At 45.6% G+C, this 23,736-nt stretch overlaps 1 protein-coding gene across 1 annotated transcript in view; it reads right to left on the reverse strand.

The window, feature by feature from the left end:
* Positions 1-603: 603 nt before the first annotated feature.
* XDH (xanthine dehydrogenase) overlaps positions 604-23,736 on the reverse strand; it is a 59,447-nt gene continuing 36,314 nt past the window's right edge. The window contains exons 19-36 of the mRNA XM_061168661.1: positions 22,981-23,100; positions 22,404-22,500; positions 21,298-21,422; positions 20,439-20,572; positions 19,937-20,024; positions 18,615-18,701; positions 13,520-13,711; positions 13,196-13,341; positions 12,299-12,380; positions 11,697-11,792; positions 10,928-11,056; positions 10,264-10,338; positions 8,039-8,091; positions 6,137-6,251; positions 5,413-5,478; positions 3,763-3,951; positions 2,275-2,451; positions 604-654 (exon numbers count right to left, since the gene is read on the reverse strand). Coding sequence (XP_061024644.1) covers positions 604-654; positions 2,275-2,451; positions 3,763-3,951; positions 5,413-5,478; positions 6,137-6,251; positions 8,039-8,091; positions 10,264-10,338; positions 10,928-11,056; positions 11,697-11,792; positions 12,299-12,380; positions 13,196-13,341; positions 13,520-13,711; positions 18,615-18,701; positions 19,937-20,024; positions 20,439-20,572; positions 21,298-21,422; positions 22,404-22,500; positions 22,981-23,100 — 2,022 coding nt within the window. The remainder of the gene's footprint in view (positions 655-2,274; positions 2,452-3,762; positions 3,952-5,412; positions 5,479-6,136; positions 6,252-8,038; positions 8,092-10,263; positions 10,339-10,927; positions 11,057-11,696; positions 11,793-12,298; positions 12,381-13,195; positions 13,342-13,519; positions 13,712-18,614; positions 18,702-19,936; positions 20,025-20,438; positions 20,573-21,297; positions 21,423-22,403; positions 22,501-22,980; positions 23,101-23,736) is intronic.

A 23,736-nucleotide genomic window follows, 5' to 3' on the forward strand; every position in this document is an offset into this window, starting at 1 on the left:
AGAATAATCTTACTTTATGCAGCTTAAGAAGATGAAATCCAGTTAACCTTGAATTTGTTTCATTCTTTATTCTCTCCAATGAAGTGCTTAGAGGTTTGAATCTCACCCCACTGTCCCATTGCAAATCTGAGTGTGGATATGAGGTTATAATATGACGCTCATTGGTTTGAAGGAAAAGCTTTCTGAGGAAGGCACACAGATTTAGAGTTACTTTGGTTTACGCTTCTGGAGGTTTGTGGAAATCCTCTTTGAAGGACAGACGCTGTCAACACTTGAGGTTATACAGGCTGTCCAGTGAGTTGGGACATAGCACAAACACTTCCTAAACCTATTTCAAATACATGATTACAACAGACATGAAATGATGCTAATTGCCTATTAGCCACTTGGGCCTAACATTTCTGAATTTGCTTATCATTGTGTTTATAAATCAAATTTTTGATCAAAATCTTCCAATGCATTCAGTGTTCTTCCAAACACCATCCTGATGAATCACACCGTTGTCATCCTGCAACTTTTATAAATTCATGTTCTGCAGGGCAAGTTCCATCTTCCATGGAATCCCCAGTGTAGGATAAGAAGACTCCAATGGGGCTTTTTTCTTCAGACCTTCAGAGACCAGGGTTTACAATCTTCTGGTACCTCAGTGACACACTAGGAAGGAACAATAGAGAACTTATTGCAGGGTCTTCACATAGCTCGGGACACCAGTGCCAACCACCATTCCAAGACCAGACACCACTCTGCAGTCCCAGCTGGTGGGAGTGCCCCCAGGGCAGGACCCCTTGATTTCCTAGTCATTCGTTTATTTTTATTAAGCACATTCCATGTGGTAAGCACTGTGGCAGGCTCTGGAGATCCAGGGATGACCAAATACAGAAGTGGTCCTATGTCATGTGACACAGTCCTTCAAAAGCACAGTTGGCTCCCGGATCAGCTGCTCATGCAAATCCATTGCAGGGATTTTAAATCACCGGTGTGTTGTAGCATCACAAAGGAAGGGGCTTAGGTTAGAATCTTTGCTTTAGGTCTAGGGCCTCAGAGGGAGGGGCTCATCAAATCGTTGAGTTCTGCATCAGACTGTTTCCAAGGAGCTAACTTTGTGACCTGTGTGCACTTACTGGGGGCCATGCAGCCCCTCTGCCCGCTGAGAATGGGGTTTGTGTAACGGTCAGCACTGGGGCCACGGTGGGAAGGTTCTGGGCTATGGGAAGGTTGCTGCCCAGGTGTGGGCATCTCACTGCCTGGGAGCCCCGCACGTGAGCTGTGTGGTCCTCAAGCTGAAGCTAAATCTACTGGAAAACCTAAAGGGCAGCCTGACTGGGCACCCATCTGCCTTCCTCACCCTCAGTACTGATGGCAGATTTGCCTGCCCCCAGGGCTTCTCCTGTACCCTTCCCATCCCTGGAACACTGGGTTCATGAGTACCCGCTTCATCTTGAAACCCAAAAGGCCTATCAAATTTCCTATCAAATACCCAAGAGGAAATCCAACTTGGGTATCAGGAAGAATCCAGTTCTGCTAACTCAACAGAGGCTGCAAAGGCAGTTGGAGAGTCCTGTGTATGCAGGGCCCACTTCAGCCCAACTCAGAGACTGGGCTGCTTCTGAGGCTCCAACAGTGGATGAAACTGTCCTGGCACAGTCTCCTTTTGCCAGGCATTGTCTCCACAAGCATCACATAGGGGCTTCCCCAAAATGATTCCAGTGACCGTGGAGTTCACTGCTACACACGCCTCCAAGGTAGTAACCGACCACCACATAGTACAATCATCTGGTTTCCTAAAAGGCTGCAAATTCTTCAAGGACACTTATGTGTCCCCAGTATCAGCATGGCACAGGGTAATCACAGAACAAATGTGGTCCATCTCATTCATTCATTAATTCTTCTTTTTCTCTCCATCTCCTTAGTACCTCACACAGTGTGTTTAACAAAGAAGGGTCTCAAAAACGCCAGTGATGGGCACAAAAGATTAGGCTCTTCTGGCGTGTTATCCATCACCCTCGTCTTTATGGAAAATAATGAAATCTATGGGTGATAAATGTGCATCAAACAGCCCTCCTTCCTCTCAGGAGGCCTAGCTGCAAGCTGCAGCTTTAAGGGTTTCTTGTTATTTTTCTGCAGATTGGAGGAGGTACCTCAACTGCATAGCAGAGGGCGGGCGTGGACCCAAAGCTTCCTAGTTGAGAGAGAGCCTACCGTCTCACCCCTCTCTCTGCAAGAGAACCTTCCCCAGCCTATGCCCCGCCTCCCCAGACTGAGGGGGCATCATACCAGGGTGGTGAACTTGTCCACGCAGGCATTACGGATCTTCTCCGGGGTGGCGGGGCTGTCTAGCCGGAAAAGCTCCTTCGTATTATTATCTGTGTGCTGAGCCCGAGCTGCGTGGATGGCATCCTTGATGGCAAAGAAGATGGAGGCGCCCAGAAAGAGGGGCGGCTCCCCAACAGCCTGAGTGGACAGAGCAGAGTATGGGCGGGGAGTCAGGGGAGGGCCCAGCTTCCACATCTGCAGGGCTGGGGATGCCGGGGAGCCCAGCCGGCGCTAGTGGCTACATCGAGCAAGACAGGAGGGACGGTCAAAATTAATCAGAACCTGAGAACAATCAGTCTAGTAAGTGACTCAGCCTTGTGGGTATATTTCTTCTAACTCTTACTATGTGATTGTCTCTGATGACACCACGCAAATACAATGGACCGTTGAAAGATATATTAAGTAACTATATTTTACAGACAAAAAAAAATCTGACCCTTTCCTCACAGCAATAAGCCTAGGGGAATAATCCATCTGCAGCTCTGTCACCAACATTTACAGGCATCATAATTATTCTTACAATTTGCTGAAATAGAGGCATCATGACAAATAGGAATTAAACTATTTTCTAGCAGAGGTTGTTTTATCCCCCCAAAGCATAGATCACAGACTGCCTGTATCAGAATCACTAAGGACACTTGCTAAAAACGCAGGTTCCAGGGCTGTACCCCAGACCAACCTAATCAAAATTTCCAAGGGTGAGCCCAGTGGAGCTGCATTTTTATCATGAGCTCCACCACCCAGTGATCTGATGTGCAGTAAAGTGTAAGAGCCAATGGCAAGGATCACAAAGTATCCCAGGCCCTCCCACAGTAAAGTAAACCGTGAGATGAGCAAAGGGCTGTGTCTCATTGGTTACAAGTAATTATCTGTCTTCCTTCCTAGACCAACGACTGTATCAATCAGCTTGATTGATTTTCAACCAGTGTTTCATACTTATTCGGGGCATGGAGGAAATAGAGGATGGTTATAACCATCCAGGAGTGCTGATCAAGACTTAAGGTCTAGTGGTGGACCCTGAAGGAGGTGAAAGTGTGTGCACAGAGGCGCCACCCCATGTGCAATGAATAGGCTGATTCTCATGAGACAACATGGGTGCTGGACCTGTGAGATCATCTCTGAGATCAAGCATTGGGGATGCACACCTGAGACGGGGGTGTAGGTCAGGATTCGACCTACAGGACTGAACTAAGGAATCCCTCTGAGTGTACCCACAAGAGCTGGCTTGGACCACACAGAGGTGGTGTCATCCTTGACCCAGTTCCCTATGTTCCCAGGCAGGACTGCCCACCCCTCCATCGCCCTCACCAAGGCTCGTGTCAGGCTCTCCTCTCTCTTCCACACGAGCCCCCCACAGACCCACATGGCGGGTGGCTGGAGCCCCTCATCACCACCCGTGGTTTCCCACAGTGTAGACTGGAAGGTAGCACAGACCCAGGGCAACAGTACCTTGGATGCATAGATGGCCTTCTTGTTGGGACAGTCGCGGAGCAGGGACACTCTGAACTCCGTGGGGATGCTGCCAAATGCAGGGATCTTGTAGGTGCTGGGGCCACGGGTGTGCAGGCTCCCCTCAGGGGAGTAGTGCAGCTCCTCCAGGGTGAAGAGGCCCAGGCCCTGGACAAATGCCCCTTCCACCTGCAGGGCAGACAGAGACTGTGGCTACCCTGCCTTCCCGCCCCCCTCACCCAAAGACAGGTGTTGCTTCCCACAGCGGGCACCAAGCCCCACCTGCAGTGGAGCCTGGAAAGAAGCTGAAAACAGCCCCCCAATGCTTCCCTGGCTCCCTCCCCAGCCCAGGATAACTGATCTGGGCCTTTGCCAGGCATCAGTGTAGGCAGAGCAAAGGCACTGAGGTTGAAATCAGTTTCAGAACTTGTCGGCCATTCCAGGAGCGACACGCAGCTGTAGGCGTAATTTCCCATTAGAACCTGCCACAGGGCAGATGGAGATGTTCCTTCCACGTTGCCAGGGGAGAAATGGCGACCCCGAGCTGAGAAGCAAGCTCGTGGGCTAATGGCGGCTGAGTGTGCCGCAGGGGCCCACGCCCCTCCTATGTGCTGAGTGGGACCATGCGCTTTGGGGCAGCCCCACAAGAGAGGAGGACTTTCCTGGATAGTAGAATTGAGGCTTTTTGAACTCCCAGCCCTGCCTGCCCTCTGGGAGAAGAGCGCCTCTGCTGTAGCTTACAGATCTCTTAAAGGGCACTGCCATGCTCTGCTGGCCCACACGTCTGCTCTCCCAGCCTCACTGCTCAGAATCATGATATGTGGCACCATCGTAGCTAAACAAGTGTGTTTGGGGGAGACCAGGGGCTGAGCATCTGTGTCTGCCATGCTGAGCCCTGCGCCTGCCTGTAGGAGGGGCTCCTCACCACAATTGTTCAGTGAGTTAATAAACAGATTTATGACTAAGTTTCTCTATACTCAGTAACTGTCCAGTTTCGAGAAACATAATGAACATTTTCTGCCAGATGTTCAATACCTCAGTTCTTGATTCCTCCCTCTGTCTTTTTCTGTTCTGCTGCTCTGCTTAATACTCTCTTATTTTCCAAAAGTGATTTTCTTCCAGCCATCCGTTTATTCCTCTTGCTGGAACCCATGTCTTTTGCTCCCAGGACCCTCCACCACCCCGCGCTTGGTAGCATTTACTTCCTAGGGTGCAACAGCTGTCCTCGGTAGAAGAGGAATGAGGAGGGAGAAGACGCCTCTGACCTGAGACCCCACGGCCTGCACATTGATCCCAAACTCTGTCTCCACTCCCCCTCATGCTCCCGCTCAGACTACGCACGTGTGCGCGTGTGTGTGCATGTATGCGTGCGTTTGAGTGTGTGCACACCCAGTGTTCCCACCACCCATCATCTTGTTTTCTGATGTATGAGTGCCCTTTCCAGGTTTAACCACGTGGATTTGTCTTCCGCCCCGAGAGGTGGGTGGGCTCTCATCTACCTAAATCCCACTCAGGGAGGCTCACTTGGTACCGTGCTAGGACCTGCTTAAAAATGACAGTGGACAAGATGCTGTGTCTGGGGACCCTAGGAGGTGGTGGGGCACATCAGTGGCCAAGTCTGTCACCACTCTGACCCACCAGGAGTCTTACCTGTCCAATGTCGATGGCAGGGTTCAGACTGGAGCCAACATCCATGACGATGTCCGTGCGGAGGTTCTAGTGCAGACAGCAAAATAAAAGCAGTTTGAAAAGAAAGGGATGTGTGGAATGATAGATGGGTCTTGGTGACCCTTAGGTTATTAAGTGCCAACCTGAATAGTACTTTCACAAGCAGAGCACTCCGGGCACACTCAGGCAGGAGTGTGAATAGGAAGGGCAGGTCCCCAGTTTCCTGAGGCTTTGAACCTGTCTGTGTCTGGGTCGATCATGTAAGGAAGGGGTTCACAAATTACATTCCACAGGCTGAACCCAGCCTATCCCCTGTTTTTCTAGGGCCTGTGAGCTACAAATGGTTTTCACATTTTTAAATGAGTGACAAAAATAAAAAGAATATGTTGTGACACATGAAAACTATACGAAATTCACGTTCAGTGTGCATAAATTACATTTTATGGGAACACATCCATGAGCATCTGTTTACACACGTTCATGTCTGTTTTCACACTACAAGACAGAGTGAAATAATTGAGGCAGAGTCTCTGTGGCCCAGAAAACCTAAAATACTTACTCTTTGGTCCTTTATAGAAAGTTTGCCAAGGCATGATTTAACACATTATTTTCCCAACCAGAAAGTTCATTCCTATCAGCTCTTTGTATTGCAATTTCAGATGTTTCTCTTTTTCCCTTTAGTACTAAAGTTTTGCAAACTTCTTACCTTATGATCCCCTGTTAAGCAGTCAATTTCCACTTCAGAGCAAGCCACCCCATAGGTGAAGTAGTGGAAAGCATTCCCTGAGTTTGTCTCAAAGCTGTAGCCAAGGTTGGGTGTCCTGGGGGAGAAAAGAGAAAATACTGCACATGTATTAAGAGGAACATGCCCCCCACTCATACAAACACAAATAGCTTGTCCCATAAAATCTTAAGACGCTAAAGGTTTTATTTTTTATTCAGCTGTTCTTCAAAAAAGTCCATGAGTTTTGAACATTTTGAACCTGTTCATGAAACCCAGGCACTCCGGAGCATTTTGTCCCTTGTCTCTGCTCTATTTTGCCAATGGCCTTTATATGAATCATTCTGTAGAGCTGAGCAGTGGAGGGTCCCAGCATGCTGGCCTCTACAGGGTAGAAAGAGAGGTGACAGATCTGCCTGAGCTCATGAAGGACATGTAAGCTACACTCCAAATGATCTACTGAATAGGAATTCAAGATCTCAGAACCAAAGGTTCTTTCTGGGCTGGCTTGTGAGCTGTTCATACAAATTCACCTGCTCACGGGGCTGCTCACCTTTCTCAAGGTGAAAGGTAGTAAGATCAGTACCTCGTGCCAACTTGGGTGCCTCTTAAAGCAGCCACCTTGCCTGGCATTACTCCTCATCTACTGACCCTTTCTAAGTTTCAACAGATGATTTGAGCAAAGGGATGTTAATAAAAGCAGATGCTCTTTTATAAATTTTTTTCTTTTTCAATCCTGAATATCTTATAAGATTCCAATTTTGCATGAGTCAACATATACGAATGTATGTGTGTGTGTTCTCTGTTTATAACACTCTGTATCTGTGCTATTCTATTCGCTACACAGAAATAATGATGTGAGCTGATGTGATCAGAATCTGCATGGAAACAAAACCAATACAGGGCTGAGGGAAAAGGCTTCTCCCAGGAGATCATCACCTTCTTTGACCTCTGACCTCACCATCTTCATCTGGGTGTTCCCTGATATAACCCCAGTTTTATCAACTCTAAAAATGAAATAGGAACTTAGGAGAAAATTTGCATTAGTTTGTGTTTGTGTAGGTCAAATATTACATAACCTTAGGAGCACTGGCAAAACATTACTTTGCCCTAAAAGTATATATATATATTTATATTACATGTATATTATATATATTCATAAATTCACACAAGACCTTTTAAAGCAAACATTGAACTATTTTCCAAATCCACTGATCTGTGAAAGAAAAGGTCCTAGTTATATTTCCCAGAGAAAGCTAAAACATTACGGCTGACAGTAAATACGATCATATCTTTTTACAGCTTCTAAAGATGTTGGACAGGGTCTCTGCTACTGAATTTTAAAGTTGTGGAAGATACGTGCTCTTTTCTAAAACTCACTTTAAGTCCACTGAATTCTGCATTTTGTAACAGGACTACGTGCTCTAAATCCTCCTCTCATTCTTTTGAAGGAAAGCCTCCTTAAAGAAATCTGACGCGTAGCACAAAGTAACACACACGGGTAACACAGAACACCAGATGCCTCTGGTTCTTGCAGGAGAACCCTGAGGGGGGAATGGCTGGTAACTGACCCATTATGTCAATAAATGAGGAGACAGGTTCAGAGAGAACCAGTGATTCCCCCAAGTGGAATAGTATACTTTAAGACCAGAACTAGAACAGAGGTCTTCCGATATGACAGCTCATGCTTTTGGCACAGAGTTTTGTAAGCCCACGTATTTTAGAGGATCTTTAAATTGAAGCTAGTGGAAGTCCATTGGAGAGACAAGCATTTTGGTGGAACTGCTCTCTCCTGACCACAGGCTGACAGAGTTCAGTGCTGGAGGGCCCTGCAGAGGTTAGGATGACAACACATTGTAAGATGGGCGAGATCAGCGCCTTACTTACCTGTAAAACCCAGTAGCAGACAAGCTCACTGTACCCCGGTAGGCAGCCATGACCTGAGGAGAGGAAATGGCCATCAGGAAGGGGGAACCATGGTTTCCAGAAACCCTGGCCCAGCACTAAACTTTCAGGAGCTCATCCTCCTCATCTGGAAGCTGATCAACTCTTTTTACTACTGATTCTCACTTCCATACTTTATCTCCCCTTCTCACCGTACCCCCTGCACTAGGTCCTTGTCATCTGAAGCCTGGAGCACTGCAGTAGCCTCTTAACTGGTCTTCCTGCCTCAAGTTGCCTCCTCGCCCTGCCGTGTAGCCCAGCCCAGTCAGAGGGATCATCTTAACACACCCACTACCCATGTCACTCCCCTACTCTAGAGCTTTCCACGCCTCCCCATTGCCTACAGAGCAATAGACCAAATGCCTGACATTCAGGACCCCAGTCTTCTCTCTGGCTTTATGTAACACACACACCATTGCTACTCCAGCCAAAATCAAGTGTTAAGTCTCTCCCAATCGTTCATGTCCCCACACGTCTGCACTTTTGTTTCTGTGGGTCCTCTGCTATATCTGCCCAAATCCTTTTCTTCCCTCAGCAACTAGCTCAAGCTTGCCTCTTCATCCACTTCTCCTGTGATTACTCCCTAATCTGGGCATTACAACAGCAGCTCTGTACACTGCTCATTTGATACTTAACATGTTAGCCTTGTGTTCTTATTTACACTTTCCTATTAATAAAGCTATCCATCTCTCCACCCATTCTATCTCTTTAACTACATAATAAATTTTCCTTCCTTCCTTCCTTCCTTCCTTCCTCCCTCTCTCTCTCTTTCTTTCAATATCCACAGCTCCAAGATTTAATTTGATACTGATATAGTTTGCATCATGATCATTGTCAATTACCAAGCACTTTACTATATACCAGATGCTATTGAGTCCTTTACAGATACTGTCTTACTTAATATTCAGTGCAATCCTATAAGATCAGCACTTATGAAGATTATTATCTTCATTTTACAGATGAGAAAACTAAGGTTTAGAGAAAAAATTTCTCTAGGATCCTTACTATATGTGCACGATATCAAATATATACATAGATCATAGTGGTGGCAGTAATGGCTTGTTTTTCAGTACAGTACAAACACTAAAGAGCTTTGATGCCTGTCATCTCCTGATCACACCCTTCTGATAATGGCCTTTTGGGGGTTATCTGCCTATAAGGAACACTGGACTACATGGCCGATAGTTGAGGACAAAGCCCAGGTCAACGGATCGGAAAGGCATTATTAAAAACAATCACGTTGCCTTACAAATCCATACTAAAATTCAAACTACCAAAATCAACCCACATTCATGTGGTGTCTATGAGTGTGGGCAGGGAAGTACAGGTTGTATGAGGCATAGTAAGGTGAGTGAGTCAGAGAGAAATAGCTTATTTTCTTTGACTCTATTGAGGGAGACTTGTACTATCTGTGCTGGTTCACGTGTGGTCACATTTTATGTGTTACTATTATATCCAGTCCTTTCACTCCAACATTAGGGGAAGGTGAGGCAGGGCCACCATTGCTATTTCTGCTCATGGGAGGAGCTGAGGTCTCGCACCTGAGAGACACTTCCTTGCAGCCCCCCTCTGAGGGTTTCTGACATGCAGGCTTCTGAACCAGAAATCAGACAACTGGGCTCATTCTTATCATGAGTGCTTGTTGTGTCACTCTTAAAATCACAGAGACGATATAAACTCGTGGGCAGTATCTTTTTCCCTGCCCCCTCACAGATAGAGTCTCCGGACCCCAGAGCTGGGCAAGGGGAGAGGCTCCTGGGGCAGCCTTCCGAGAGATGGAGGTTTGGAGAAAACGAGGCTCAGCAAGACTGCAAACAAGTGGGGCGAGGGACCAGCCCCGAGGGACCAAGACTTCTCAGTGAGGCAGAGGTAGCACTCACCCCATCTTCTGAGGCTCAGGGTAGCCGAACCCCTAGTTCCCACAGGGCTGTTAAGATTCTGGATCAAAAATTCTCCTCAAGTGACTTCCCTCAACTATGAACACTGTAGAGAGGGGTCCAGTATGGCTGAGCATTTACTTGTCCTGTGAAAGCACACAGAGCACCTCAACTTCTCTTTGCCTGTGTGACTAGATCCCGACCTCCTATTCCTGCCCAGGGTCGGGGACAAAGCCCTGCTCTTAACTTCACTTTAATTTGCAAAAGCGACTTGAATCAGCTCAGACTTACCCAGTCTTCCCAGGAGCCACTGGGATTCTTTCTCTTGAAGGGTTCCAGCCTTTTCAGGATGGTCTGGCAGGCTTCCTGAAGAACACATGCCCCACATGGCAGACACATCAGTCCTCTGCGTTCCCAGACCCAAACAAAACCCCGAGGTCCTCCAAGCGATGCTGTGCCCAGAGTGCCACTCAGACAGCCTTGCCACCCTCTTGGGAATGTCTGAGTCCCCGGGTAGAAGCCGTTGGCCCTTGCTTGGAGAGCACTTCCTGACCCAGTCCTGAGGCTGACAGAGGGGGAGATGTTGAGGGATCCCTAAGGAGGTGCCTTCTCCCATCAAACGCCTTTGTTTGATGACATCAAACAAAGCACGTGGTCTGACCTGGCTGACCCCACAATCGAATTTCAATTTCGCTCCATTGTCTTGTGTCCTCCCAGAATCCCCTGCTTTCCCTCCAGCTGCCCTTGCCCTCCCACGTTCATCCTTCCTGGCCTTGATGGAAGTGGTCGTGGGTCTTGAGCCCCTCTTTTAGCTTGGTGTCCCCTGGAGAAGAGAGCCAGAGGCATGGCCACAGCCGCGAGCCTGCAAGGAGCCACTCCAGCCCCCAGCCCGGGGACTCTCCAGGCCCCCCGCCTTGGGCTGGCCCTCAGCGTGGTGGCCCCTGAGGCTCCTTACGTAGACGGCCTGTCCGTAGATGTCGGTGCTGACAGAGGCAGCCGTGGGAGAGCTGTTAGGCACAGTGTTAGTACTTGTTTCGCTGATGTATATCTTAGAGGTGGGGATCTTCAGAGCTCTGCTGGCCACCTGCGAACAGAGAGGACGTCACTCCCTAGGGAAGGGCTTGGCTACCTTCTTCCCAAGATGGGATTCAGATTCACTGTTACAGGAAAGAAAATCATCTCATAAACCATAATTCTACTGGGACTCGGATGCTCTCACATCTGTCTGAATCTGAAGTAGCACTTAATGGAGTGGTTTGGTTGGATTCAAAAAAAGTCATAAATGTAATGGGGATGAACAATGCCTTTTTAAACTAACCCTGGCTTTTAAAAAAAATCCAGTTTGGCCCGTGCCCACAGGCCAAGCAAGTATGCCAACTCTAATTCAGCGCCCCTGGGAGGAGTCCCGTGTGAGTGAGGGCAGCCAGCTACCTTAATACACATGACACACACACCTTACACACAGTCACAGAGCCCTAGAGGGCTGGTGATGGAAGTGGCCTGAATCATCACCTGGTCAACCCCTTTGCACAGATGGGGAAACTGAGGCCAAGAGGAGGAGCAGACTTGCCCAGGGTCACATGTAAATGAGCAGCAGGGCTAGGGCCAGAACCTAGGCCTGCCTCTGCTTCTGGTATGTGGCACTGCTCTCTTTTTCACAGCATCTTCCCTCACGCAGACACCACAGTGCTGGGGTGGATGCCCACGGTCTCCAGACTGCTCACCTGGACCATCTTGGTGTGAAGGCCTTGGCCCATCTCTGTGCCCCCGTGGCTCACCAGCACAGAGCCATCTGTGTACACATGGATCAGGGCTCCTGCCTAAGGGAAGAGAACGAGACCAAACAGAAAATTCAGCAAATCCTAACTCAGTTTAAGGCCTGGGACCAAAAGTACTGGAGCCCAGGAAAAAGAAAACCAGCAGTAGAAATTTGGATAGAAACCTCAGACAGAAAAATCAAAGCAGTATAAATCTCATGATTTAATTATATAGTCTTTCAGTAGTTTGCAAAACTACTTTTTTTTTTATATCTCTCTGTCACCCATCCTAAGAGGGAGGGAGGTCTTTGTCCTGATTCTCCTGATGAAGAAATGGGATCAGAAAGGCAGAACAGATGTCCGTAGTCCTATAGGCAGGAAGATAAGAACTAGACATTGACCCCAGATCAAATAGGGATGTGCAAGTTCAACTTTCATTTAAACAGCAAAGCGTTCCTCTGGTCAGCTCTGTTCCCGTGACAATGGGCTTTCCCTTGCAACACTGCAAGCAGAGGGGGAAATGGGGCCCCAGTGCAGTGGAGATGGACAAAATTATATAAAGCAGTTACCTGATTCAGAAAAGGAACTGTGAAGCTTATTCCAAATTTGGTAGGAATTATGCACAATCCTCTCTTTTTCCAACAATTCTCCCTGGAGGAAAAAAAAAAAAAATTCTCATAGCAGCTCCTCCACTATATTCATGTCAGATTGGACATATTTTATGTCACTATCTTTGTAAAATTGGGACAAAGCATCCTTGGAATTGCCCACTTAGTCTCTGTCATAACTGAGTTGTGCTTCAATTGTGTAGACAAAATGAGAACAGTGGAAATTGGGGTTCTAGATCCTCCAGTGGAGCTGAAACAGGGCCCACCCTTGAAAGTCTTGACTTTAAAGTGTCATCACTCTGCTTCCCTGAGTGGGATTCGGATTGGGTCAGAGTGCTCTGGTGATCTTGGACTGTACTCGCCCCAGGGAGGAACTGTGGCTCGCTGATGATAATGATAATACTTTCTTTGTGCTGTATATTTGGTTATCCAAGTAACTCTGTCAGAAAGACAGAGCCAGCACAATTATCCCCACTCTACAGATGATGAAACTGAGACCCAAGGAGATGGAGTGACTGCCAAGGTCACATTTATAGATTAGTGTCAGAGGTAGGCACATAACGTGGTGTTCTTAGTCCCAGGCCGGTGTTCTCTAGCACATCGTCTGCCCAGAAGGCACACAAACGTATAAAGATGGACCACGCTGACGTGCTATGACGCTGAGTGCTGTGAGCCCCGAGCCCCAGGGCTGAAGACCATTTCAGGATCTTAAAGAGATGGCTGTGACTGAGTTAGCAAACACAGCAGCCTCCTAAGTTACCTATTAAGTTATTATTATTTTGAGTTCAGCAAGAAGGCTATAGAATCTGAAACCCAGAGAGCCCCACAACGTCAGGCGCCTCCCCTCCTGGCGCTTACTTGTTGAACTTGTCAACCTCACTCTTCCGGGCGTGATACTGAGAGCTCTTCAGGCATTCATCCCAGCACCTGGGCAAGTTGAAACCCTCAAGCCTCTGGTTGAAGTGTGTCAGGTCCCCTTCTCTGTACAGGTTCTTCCTCCGTACCTTCCCAAGGAGAGAGACACTGAGGCCTGGTCGGTGGCAAGAGACCAGGGGGGCATAACTGGAAGTTGAGCTTTCCGCCCCTCACCAGCGCCTGCCCATCCTCTACCCCCACGGGAGATGTCCAAGATACAAAGCAGGCTAACCCCCTCTGACTTGTGCTCCCAGAGTCCCCGCTTACTTCCTCTGCAGGCAGCCCACAGGTCACTGCGACGTCACTCATCCAGTGCTCGGCAATGAACAATGCCTGGGGCCCCCCAAAGCCCCGGAAGGCCGTGTTGGAGGGCAGGTTGGTCTTGCACAGCCGCCCAGTGCCCCGGACATTGGGGATTTTATAGCTGTTGTCCATGTGGAATAGAGCTCGTTCCATTATCTGAAGCAGAAGAAACCAAAATGGGAGAGAACAATGCATGGATTTCACTGGCTCCTCAAAAAAGGAATTTCAAGGGCTGTGCCCATCCCCACCTCTGCCAGGCCCACAGTCAACTGTTCTTCCTCAGGCCCAAATTATTGCTTTCCTGGGGTATTGCAAACCTCCTTAGTGCACTCCTGGCCTCCTGTGTCTCCTCCTTCTAATTTATGCCTCATTCTGAAATATAAGGTCATAGCAGGTCAAGCACTTGCTTCAAAGTGGCACTTACTATCTCCAGAGTGAAGTCTGTATATCTTTAAGCATGGAATTCAAGACACTTACTGACCTTTCCCCAATACACTTTTTTTTTAAATAAATAAATTTATTTATTTATTTATTTTGGTTACGTTGGGTCTTCATTGTTGCCCACGGGCTTTCTCTAGTTGCGGCGAGAGGGGGCTACTCTTTGTTGCCGTGCGTGGGCTTCTCATTGCAGTGGCTTCTCTTGTTGCAGAGCATGGGCTCTAGGCGTGTGGGCTTCAGTAGTTGTGGCACACGGGCTCAGTAGTTGTGGTGCACGGGTTTAGTTGCTCCCCAACATGTGGGATCTTCCCGGACCAGGGCTCAAACCCACGTCCCCTGCATTGGCATGTGGATTCTTAACCACTGCGCCACCAGGGAAGTCCCCCCAATATACTTTTGATCCTCTTTTCTGACTGCATGTTACTCTCACCCGTGAGGCCCCTCCCCACCATATCCACCTGCTAAAATCCCCATTCAGCTCTCACATGGAGGAGCCCCTCCCAGATCTTCTAGTTGGAATTGATCACTTGCCTCTTTTAAAAAATTGGTGACTTTATTCCCATTAAACTTGTACTGCAAATAGTTTAAAGAATCAAATAGTTCCATAAGCCATGTTATGCAAAACAGCAGCCACCTCCACTTTCTTCCTTCCACTCCCCAGAAGCAACCACTTATTCTTTGTCAGCTATTTACATTGTCTTCCACATCTCTAAATAATGTGTTTATATTGCCATTTCTTGACTTGTTCAGTTTTAGACTTTTTATACTGTTTTCCCATCATGGAAAAGGAGGATTTAGTTCCTGCCCAACCCCCTTTCTCTACATATACACCAGCTTCCTGTCTCGCCTCGTCCTTGTATAGTTATACTTTCTTCTCATCAACCGTCCATTTAATCATTCTGTAAACATCACTTACAGCTGAACCATGTAGTTATACTAGGTTTACTTCTCTTTCTTGATAATATTTTCCCCCTTGGAGTTAACAATTATCTTTACTTTTTTCATTTGCTTCATTTTCTATGCACATATTACTACAAATTTGTTTTCAATATGTTCAAACACATTTGATTTTCTATCAGTCTCATCTTTTTGAAGAAATTGTTTCTGGAGCCTTCTGGCCAGCTTCAATTTAAATTGGCAGCCCCTAGGCTTCTGTTCAGCTGTCACCCAGGGGTTTTCCCCTCACATTCATCCCAAGGATTCCCTCTGCCTCTCTCCACATTGAATCTCCTGTTTCTAGATCCCATGTCTTCCCTTTTCTTAGTTTTACACCCTTATATTATTGTAGTACAACCGTCAATATCTTCCCAAAAAGTGTATATCTAGAGGTACATTTTTGAGAACTTGCATGTCTGAAATGTCTTTATTCTGCTCTCACCCTTAATTCATGATTTGGCTGTATACAGAATTCTAGGCTGGCAATAAGTTTCCCATTTACCCTCAGCATTTTTGAAGGCATTTTGCTAATGCATTCTAGCTCCCCAGTATTGAGAAATCCAACCAATACCTTTCCAACTCTTGGAATGAGTTCCGTTTTTTTTCCTCCCTGAAAATTGTAATATCTCCTTTGTCCCCAGGTTTCTAAAATTTCACAATAATGTAAATTAGCATAAGTCTATCTTCCTTTATTGTGCTGGTTACTGGATGGGCTCTCTTAATCTCAAAATATATGCCCATCAGTTTTGGGAAATTTCTTGAATTATTTCTTAATAGTTTTCCTTCTCTCTCTTTTTTCTATTCTTTCTTTCTGAAACTTCTATTATTTGGATGTCCTGGACTGGTCCTCAAATTTTCTTATATTTTCTTGCTATTTTTCCCCATTGTTTTTTCTTTTTTTAAGAGAGCACCTCAAGTTTCTTTCAACCCTTCTGTTTTCACAGTTTTAATTCACAAGGCTTCATTTTTATTCTTAGACTGCTTCATTTTTATAGCATCCTGTTCTTTCTTTAAAGTGTAATAACTCGTCTCTCTGATGAGCTAAATGGTAGCTTTTGTTTGTTTGTTTCATTTTGGCTTTAGTTTACTTCCCCATTTATAGCCTCTTTCCCACAGGTTGCTTTTGGGGGTCTTTGATTTTTTCAGTCTTAGTCATCCTAGATGATTTTTATATGTCTCAATTCCATTTTTGCTTTCCCTTAGCACTTTGTCAATTGTACTTCATTTTATCTTTTATTATCTGTCTCCCCCACCATACTGTGACCTTCTTGAGGGCAGAAACAGTGCCATATTCTTCTATATGTCATCACCCTAGGGGCTAGATAAATATTTGCTGGATTGAATTTTAACACTTGTAAAAGCTTTGGGGATAAGTCCTATATCTTTTTCAACCTGATTTTCCTACAACACCAAGAAGCAAGTGTTATATTTGGTGAGACTACCAGAAATGTTTTCTTTTTTGAACAGTTTCCTACATTAGATCTGAAGTATAATGTTTCCTAATTGAGCCAATTAGAGAAGCCCTTGGCACATTCAAAGTGGGAATAATGGGGAACTTCTGCTTCTCCTGAAATGTTTGACTTTTTTTTTTAACAAGAATCTATGCATATATAACTAATATGGTTATAAAATTAAGATTTAAAAAACTTAAAATGTAGTACCACCAAGGTAACTTGGTTAATTTGCAAAATGACAAAAGTATATGTCATGTGAGAAGGTTCAAAGCAGCTTTATTCATAAAAGCTAAAGACTGGAAACAACCCAAATGTCCTTAAAGTGGTGAATGGAAAACAAAAAATGGTCTATTCATACAATGGAATATTCTTCATCAATAAAAAGGAATGAAGGAATGATCCATGCTAAAACACGGGTGAACCTCAAAAACATTATTCTGAGAGAAAAGAAGCCAGACATGAAAGACTACATAGTATATGATTCTGTTTATATTAATTGGCCACAAAAGGAAAATCTATAAAGACAGAAAGTAGATTAGCTGTTGTCTGGGCCTGAGGGGTAGGAACAGGAGTGACTGCAAATGGGCATAAGAGATAATTTTGAGGTGACTGAAGTGTTAAAAAAACTGGATTGCAATAATGGTTGCCTGACTCCTTAAATGTACTAAAACCGTAAAATTGTAAAACAGTTGACCCTTGAAAAATATGGTTTTAACTGTGTGGGTCCACTTATAAGCATATTTTTTCAATAAAGATATTGGAAAGTTTTTTGGAGATTTGCAACAATTTGAAAAATCTCACAGATGAACTGAATAGGCTAGAAATATCAAAAAATTAAGAAAAAGGTATGACATGAATGCATAGGATATATGTAGATATTAGTCTATCCTTACATAGGTATAACATAAGTGATCTTAAATATAAAATAATATGTTAGTTTTCTTACTGTTTTATAACTTTGCTTTCAAAGAATTACATTACTGTTCAGTATGCCCCTCTCTTGTAATTGGAGAAACTGCCTATCAGCCTATCATCACAGGGAAGTGGGTTTTTTAAAATGTAACAATGTTTCCAGTACTATATTATGTCTATGACTGTAATCATATACTGTATGCCATAAAAATTACTGTATGCCATAAAAATTTTATAACGATTCATTCATTAGTGTATAGGCTAGGCTATCCTGAAGCAATCGTATTGATTACACTGGGCTACCATAAAGCAATCATACTGCTGCTGCTTCGTTATCAATGCATGAATCACTGTATCTGTAAATAAACATGAATTTCTCTTTCACATTATCTTTTCATTGTTGATGTCTAGTGTTAGTAATTCATATAACATCTACAGTGTTTTGTATCATATAAGATAATATTGATGTAGGTACTTACAGACAGACGGTTCATCTTATAAACAGATTATGTAAATTTACAGTATCGATAAATATAGTACAGTACTGTATTTTCTTCTCCTTATGATTTTCTTAAGAACATTTCCTTCCCTCTAACTTATTTTATTGTAAAAATACATATATAATACATATAACATATAATATATGTGTTATTGGACTGTTTATGTGATTGGTTAGGTTTCCAGTCAACGGTAGGCTATTGGTAGGTAAGTTTTGGGGGAGTCAAAAGTTATACACAGATTTTTGACTGTGGGGTTGGGGGTGGTGCCCCTAATGCCTGCATTGTTCAAAGGTCAACTGTCCTTCAAATGGGTGAACTTTATGTTATGTAAACTATATTTCAATTAAATTATTTTTAAAAAGGTAAATCAAGTCATTATTTAAAATTCAAACATCACAGAAATGCATAATATAGAAAATGACAGTTAGTACCCCCCTTAATCCCACCCAGTCACTGTTTGGAGTATGGTCTATCAGACTTTTGTCATGCATATCATTATATACACACACACACACAAATTAGTATTACATTCACGCACTCAATGTCACCATACTATACATAAAGTTTTGTAACTAACTTTACTTGCTTGGCAAAATATCTTGCACCAGAAGGATGAGTTTCTAGTCAGATAAGTAATATGATCACTTCCATGTTTTAGAGAATAACCAAGGATGGAGAACCTGAAGGTGAGGACCAAGTAGGAGGCTATTGCAACAACAGGCAAGAATTGAGGAGGTCTATCCCCGTGTGTGCAAACAGGCTATGGGGCACACCCGTGACCTCCCAGTCACCCCGGATTCAGAGGCACGTCCTACATACACCAAGAGAGAGGTCCTGACTGTTCCCGACATTGCTGTAGTGATCCACCTCCAGAGCCACAATCTTCCCCGTCTTCATGAAGCCAACCTGAAAAAAAGGAGAGTGAGTTCTCAACTGTCCCCTTCCTTTGTCTGTCTCTAACCATCTCCTCCCACTTATGCTACCTGGAGAAAACAGAAAGAATAAGACATCCCACCACGAAATAAAGTAGAACTTAAGAGATCACCAGACTTCACAGGTGAAGAAGAGAGGAACTAACATCTCCCCAGTAATGGACCCTGGACACCCCTTCTCCCTACACTCCTTCTTCCTCCCTACTCCTGGCTTCTCGCTCTACCAGCGGAAGTGAGGAGGTAGAAGAAAGAACATTGGTCATGATAGGTCAGGGAGGGGAGGGCTGGGAAGAGAAACTAGGAGAGAAACTGGAGACTCCCTCACAGCTTTTGGCCAGAAAACAGCAAAAGTTACACCTTGCACAAGCATGAATGTGCTTTCATATCCCCAACCTCGTGTAAACTATCTAAACAAACCCTGACAGGTCATTTCATGAGTGAGGAACCTGAAACCCCAAAAGACCAAGTTACTTTCTTGGAGCCCACAAGAATTTGGGAATAAGAGAAACACAATCCCTTTTGGTGAGTTAAATCATGGAATAAAGTCAGAAGAGGCTAAAGAGGAGATGTTCAAAGCCAACCTGTGGAGACAGAGGGCTCCCAGGTTTATAGCACTAGACTGGGACCTGTAAGCCTCTACTGGTGTGTAGAGGGGAGGATGCATGGTCAGAACAGTAGTTGGTCATCCACAGAAGCCCAGAAAAGGGACAGTCCCACAGGGCACTTGGGTAGTGCTCAGCCATACATGGTCTGGCCGAGCAGGCACCCTAACAGCTTATACCTGACCAGGCCCCTGGAAAGTTGTATTTCTCATTGGAAATTACTAAGTGGTCATTCTGACTTTGACATCAGGCTGTAAACACATTAATATTAGGCCATCCTGTGGGATGGATTTACCCCAGATCTGCTGACAAATCATGTTTCTGAGCCTGAGTGCACAAAGACCAGATTTGGACCACAGCAAATTCACAAAAGTCATGCACAGCATCCTGTGGCATCTCTTGGGAAGTGGCCTGCCAGCCTCCCCCAGGATCACCCTCCTATGTTGCTGTTGGTTGATTTGAATTTCTCTCCTTGTTATCCCTTCTTTGAATTTCTACAGGTAGTCATGACAAAAGTCAGAGTATAGCCCAGGATCCCTGAATCTTTATCCCCAGTTTCCTAAGCAGAGGGCACTGCCCACCCGGCACAGCTCCCGACATCTAGAACCTTGTATCTGGCCAAGAAGGGGTGTCTGCCGCCAGTTATCAGCATGTCCTCATCACGATCCAGCATGCAGCGCACCGGGTAGCCAGTCCTGGGGGAGGCACCAGAGCATGAGAAACCTCTACAACAGCCCAGCCCTGTGAGTCTCAGGGATAAAAACAGCAAGGAAGCCTTCTTTCTCCACCTGGTACACTGGGCTGCTTCGCTGTCTAGACACTGTGCTGGACAAGATGGGGGACATGCAGGTGTGGGGTATGGGGTGTGGAGTGTGTCCTTGCCATTGGGGTCCTCACAGCCAGGTAGGAGAGATACGACATGGACACATGCATCTGAATACAATGAACCAGGTGACGTTGCCCTCACCCCTATGCCCACGAGTTCTAAAAACCGAGGGCTGTGAAAATTTGAAGCAAGGGGAATCTACTTCCCAAAGGGGGAAATCCAGAAAGCCTTCCTGGCAGAGGCAGCCTTATTCCTCTTCCCAGAGCCCACGGGGGGAACTCACTTGTATGCAGCCAGGGCCACAGCCACAGTCATCATGATGCCCCGGGTCTCCTTCCCTCCAAAGCCTCCTCCCATTCTCTTCACTCGGACCAGAATCCGGTTTACTGGAACCCCCAACATTTTTGCAACAAAGGACTGTGGGCAAAAGAACAAAATACTCCCAGTGAATGCATATGCCACCTGGACTTACTTCAGGCCTGACCCAGAGCCTACCCGACACACAGAAGCCTAATTACTGCTATGAACTCTGAAATTCCTTGATTCGAGAATCCCCCTCCTGTCCCAGGGCAGCCTTTGGGTAGTGGTGCCAGGGTCTAGCGCGCATCAGTCACTGCACACTGAATTCAGACACTCGTGTTTAACCAGAGGGGTGAGCAGCTGTTCACAGCATACTTTCAGAGCCAAAACTCATTCCATTTGGCCAGGAACTGGTGAGTCATGAGGGTAAGACCAGTTGCCCAAAACACTGGCAACCACTGTCCTATTACACGCAATAGAGAAATGAGGAATATTTGAGCCACTGCAGATAACGTAGTGGTCCCCATGGCTCTCACTTAGCACAACCCCTTCATTTAACAGATGAGGAAACTGAGGCCAGATAGGATCTGACCAAGGCAATATAGCATTGGAATGATAAAAGCTAACATTTTCTAGGCTCCATCCAAGTTTTAAAACTCATCTAATCATTACAACGTCCTGGACAGGCCCCATTTTATAGATGAGAAAGTTATATAACAAGCTCAATGACACCAGCTTGTTGGTGACAGGGCCTGGCTTCGAACCACTACCCTCACATCCCCTCCTGGATCAGCTCATGTCTCCCTCTTCCCCGGCCCTTGGTTGACCCACTGGACACCTACCTGGGTACTCATGATATTCTGTGTGGACGCAAAGAGCTCCATCTCCCCTGCCTCGCCTTTTGGGACAGCAATGGCACAGTGAGTCTCCAGATAGAAGTGCTCTTGGCCACCGATGTACAACTCGCCTGGGGAAGCGACAAGACTCCTCACAGTGAGCCCGATGCTACAGAGACGGTGAGTTTGCTTAAGGAGAGGATGTACTCATCCAGGGCCCTGTGCAGTTACCAGCTGTTCACAGGTAACCTTTCAGTTCCCCAACTGAGATGGAAAAGGGTCTCAAAGTCTTAGCCATCTGGGGGCTGAACCCCCGCACCCTAACAAAGAAATCTGAACGACACTGAAATGCATCAGGTGTGAAGCTCCCTTCTTGCTGCAGCCAGTGGAAATGAAAGATTTTTAGACTATCATTGTAAAATTTTGGAAAAAGTAAAAAAGGAATTAACAGATGTGATTCAGAAGCTGAAAATAAACAGCATCTTCCAGACCCAAAGCTGTCAGTCCAGCTGGATAGCTGGCTTACTAGTAACTTAGCGATGCACAGAAACCAATGTAGAAAACCATCCCCAAAGGGGGCTGATAGGCAGCCTTGCTCTGGGGTGAGAGCTCTGGACCTAATTTCACAGTGCAGGAGGGAAAGGGGGAGGAGAGGAGAGAGCACTAGCTGGAGATGGGTGAAGACTGCCTTTAGGCAGATAGGGAGGACCAGAAGTCTGTGTAGCCAGAGGCTGGGCAGACCCAAGACTAGTCAGACATCTGTGACCCTTTTTTTTTTTTTATAATCTTTATTGGAGTATAATTGCTTTACAATATTGTGTTAGAGACATCTGTGACCCTTATCTTCCCTAGACAGTCTTCCAAATCCAACACATTATAATGTCTCCAGAATCACTTAGGTATGTCCAGTCTAGAGACAGGAGAGTAGAGACTAAGATGCTGAAGTTCTTTCCCAGCCACCTGTCTAGTGTTTTGTTACAAACAACAGAGAGACTCTTCTGTTAGGAAATGTCAGGAAATCACTCCCTTGCTCCAGGGCTCAGGTACAGCTCTTGAATTTAACTCATAAACCAGGGCCACCCCATTCCCACTGCTGCATCGTGCAGCCATACCTGAAACAACATTATCTGCTTCCGAAAACCCCTTCTTGAGGTCTCCTTTCTCAATCTTCAGCTCAGATCCATAAAAGGAATTGTTTTTTATAGCATCCTGAGGATTAAAACGAAGCTTCAGTGACTTGGCTTTAAAGGACGGAAGGTGGATTTAAGGAATTGGAGAAGAGAAGCTCTTGGAATTATTACCTCTCTCTTCCCACATAAGTCACACAGCCATCTCTGTAAGTTTCTTATACGCACTTAAAGCTCAATTGTAGCCCAGGGTGTCCTATTTCTCTATTTCATTAGATATAGACATACAACCCTGGATCTTGAGGAACAGCAAAGAATCCCTCAAGGAACCAGCTGGAGCTGAAATTGGGAAGGAAGAACTCAGCTTGGCCATTTATGGACTGAGTCTAGGATCATGATGAGGAAGGATTCATAGGACCCCACAATCGCAGGCTGGAGGAGATTTAAAAACTTATCTGGTCAGATTCCACCTGCTGTTCGAATCTCCCCTAGAGGATCCTAATAAAGGTGCCTCCAGGAACAGGTAGCTCTCGCCTCTCCAGGCAGCCCATTCCCCAGTTACCTCAATCGTGATAATGGCTGGAAGATCCTCATAGGTGACTTTCACTCCATGGGCGGCTCTCTGTGCGTGTTCTGGGGTGTCGGCAACCACAGCACCAATGACGTGCCCAACACAAGTCACCTAGGAGCAGAGCCAGATGGTTAAAGAACATAACGTGCTCCTCATGAAGCAAATTATTTCTGATTGTTCAAAAAAGCAAAGGAAGTCCCGTCTCCATAATTTTTTAAGGTACATTTAAGGAATGTCCTGGGGCCTCTTCATGTTCTTATCCTACTATTTGGGGTTACGTGCTTCTTCATAAGTGTTTAGAATCAGTAGAACTGGAATAGGACTTGGGGATAACTAGTATCTGATGGCAGCCTGTTGAGAAGCTGCCCAGGATAAAATGTGGTGATTGATTAGTGATGTCTGCCAAGAGCAGCAGAATGGAAAGCATGGCACCATAAAGTATATCTGTCAACTCAGATCTACCCCAACACCCTTGTTCTTCATATGAAGAGATGGAGACCCAGATAGCAAGATCACAATTGCCTCATTACTAGACCATGACTAAATCTTAACCCCCGACTTCCAGTTTTATTTTCTTTCTACCACTCTACTCTCGTTTATCTTCTGTTTCTCAGATTTATACCAAAAGTTTCTCAAAGGCAGCAATCATGTGTTATATTTCACCTAGATGCCCCAAAGTGGTCATTCCCCAATACTGGTTCTTAAACATTATGGCCTATAAACCAGTTTTTTTGGTTGTTAGATTTA

The sequence above is a fragment of the Eubalaena glacialis genome, chromosome 14 (assembly GCF_028564815.1).
Source record: "Eubalaena glacialis isolate mEubGla1 chromosome 14, mEubGla1.1.hap2.+ XY, whole genome shotgun sequence".
NCBI classification, from domain to species: domain Eukaryota; kingdom Metazoa; phylum Chordata; class Mammalia; order Artiodactyla; family Balaenidae; genus Eubalaena; species Eubalaena glacialis.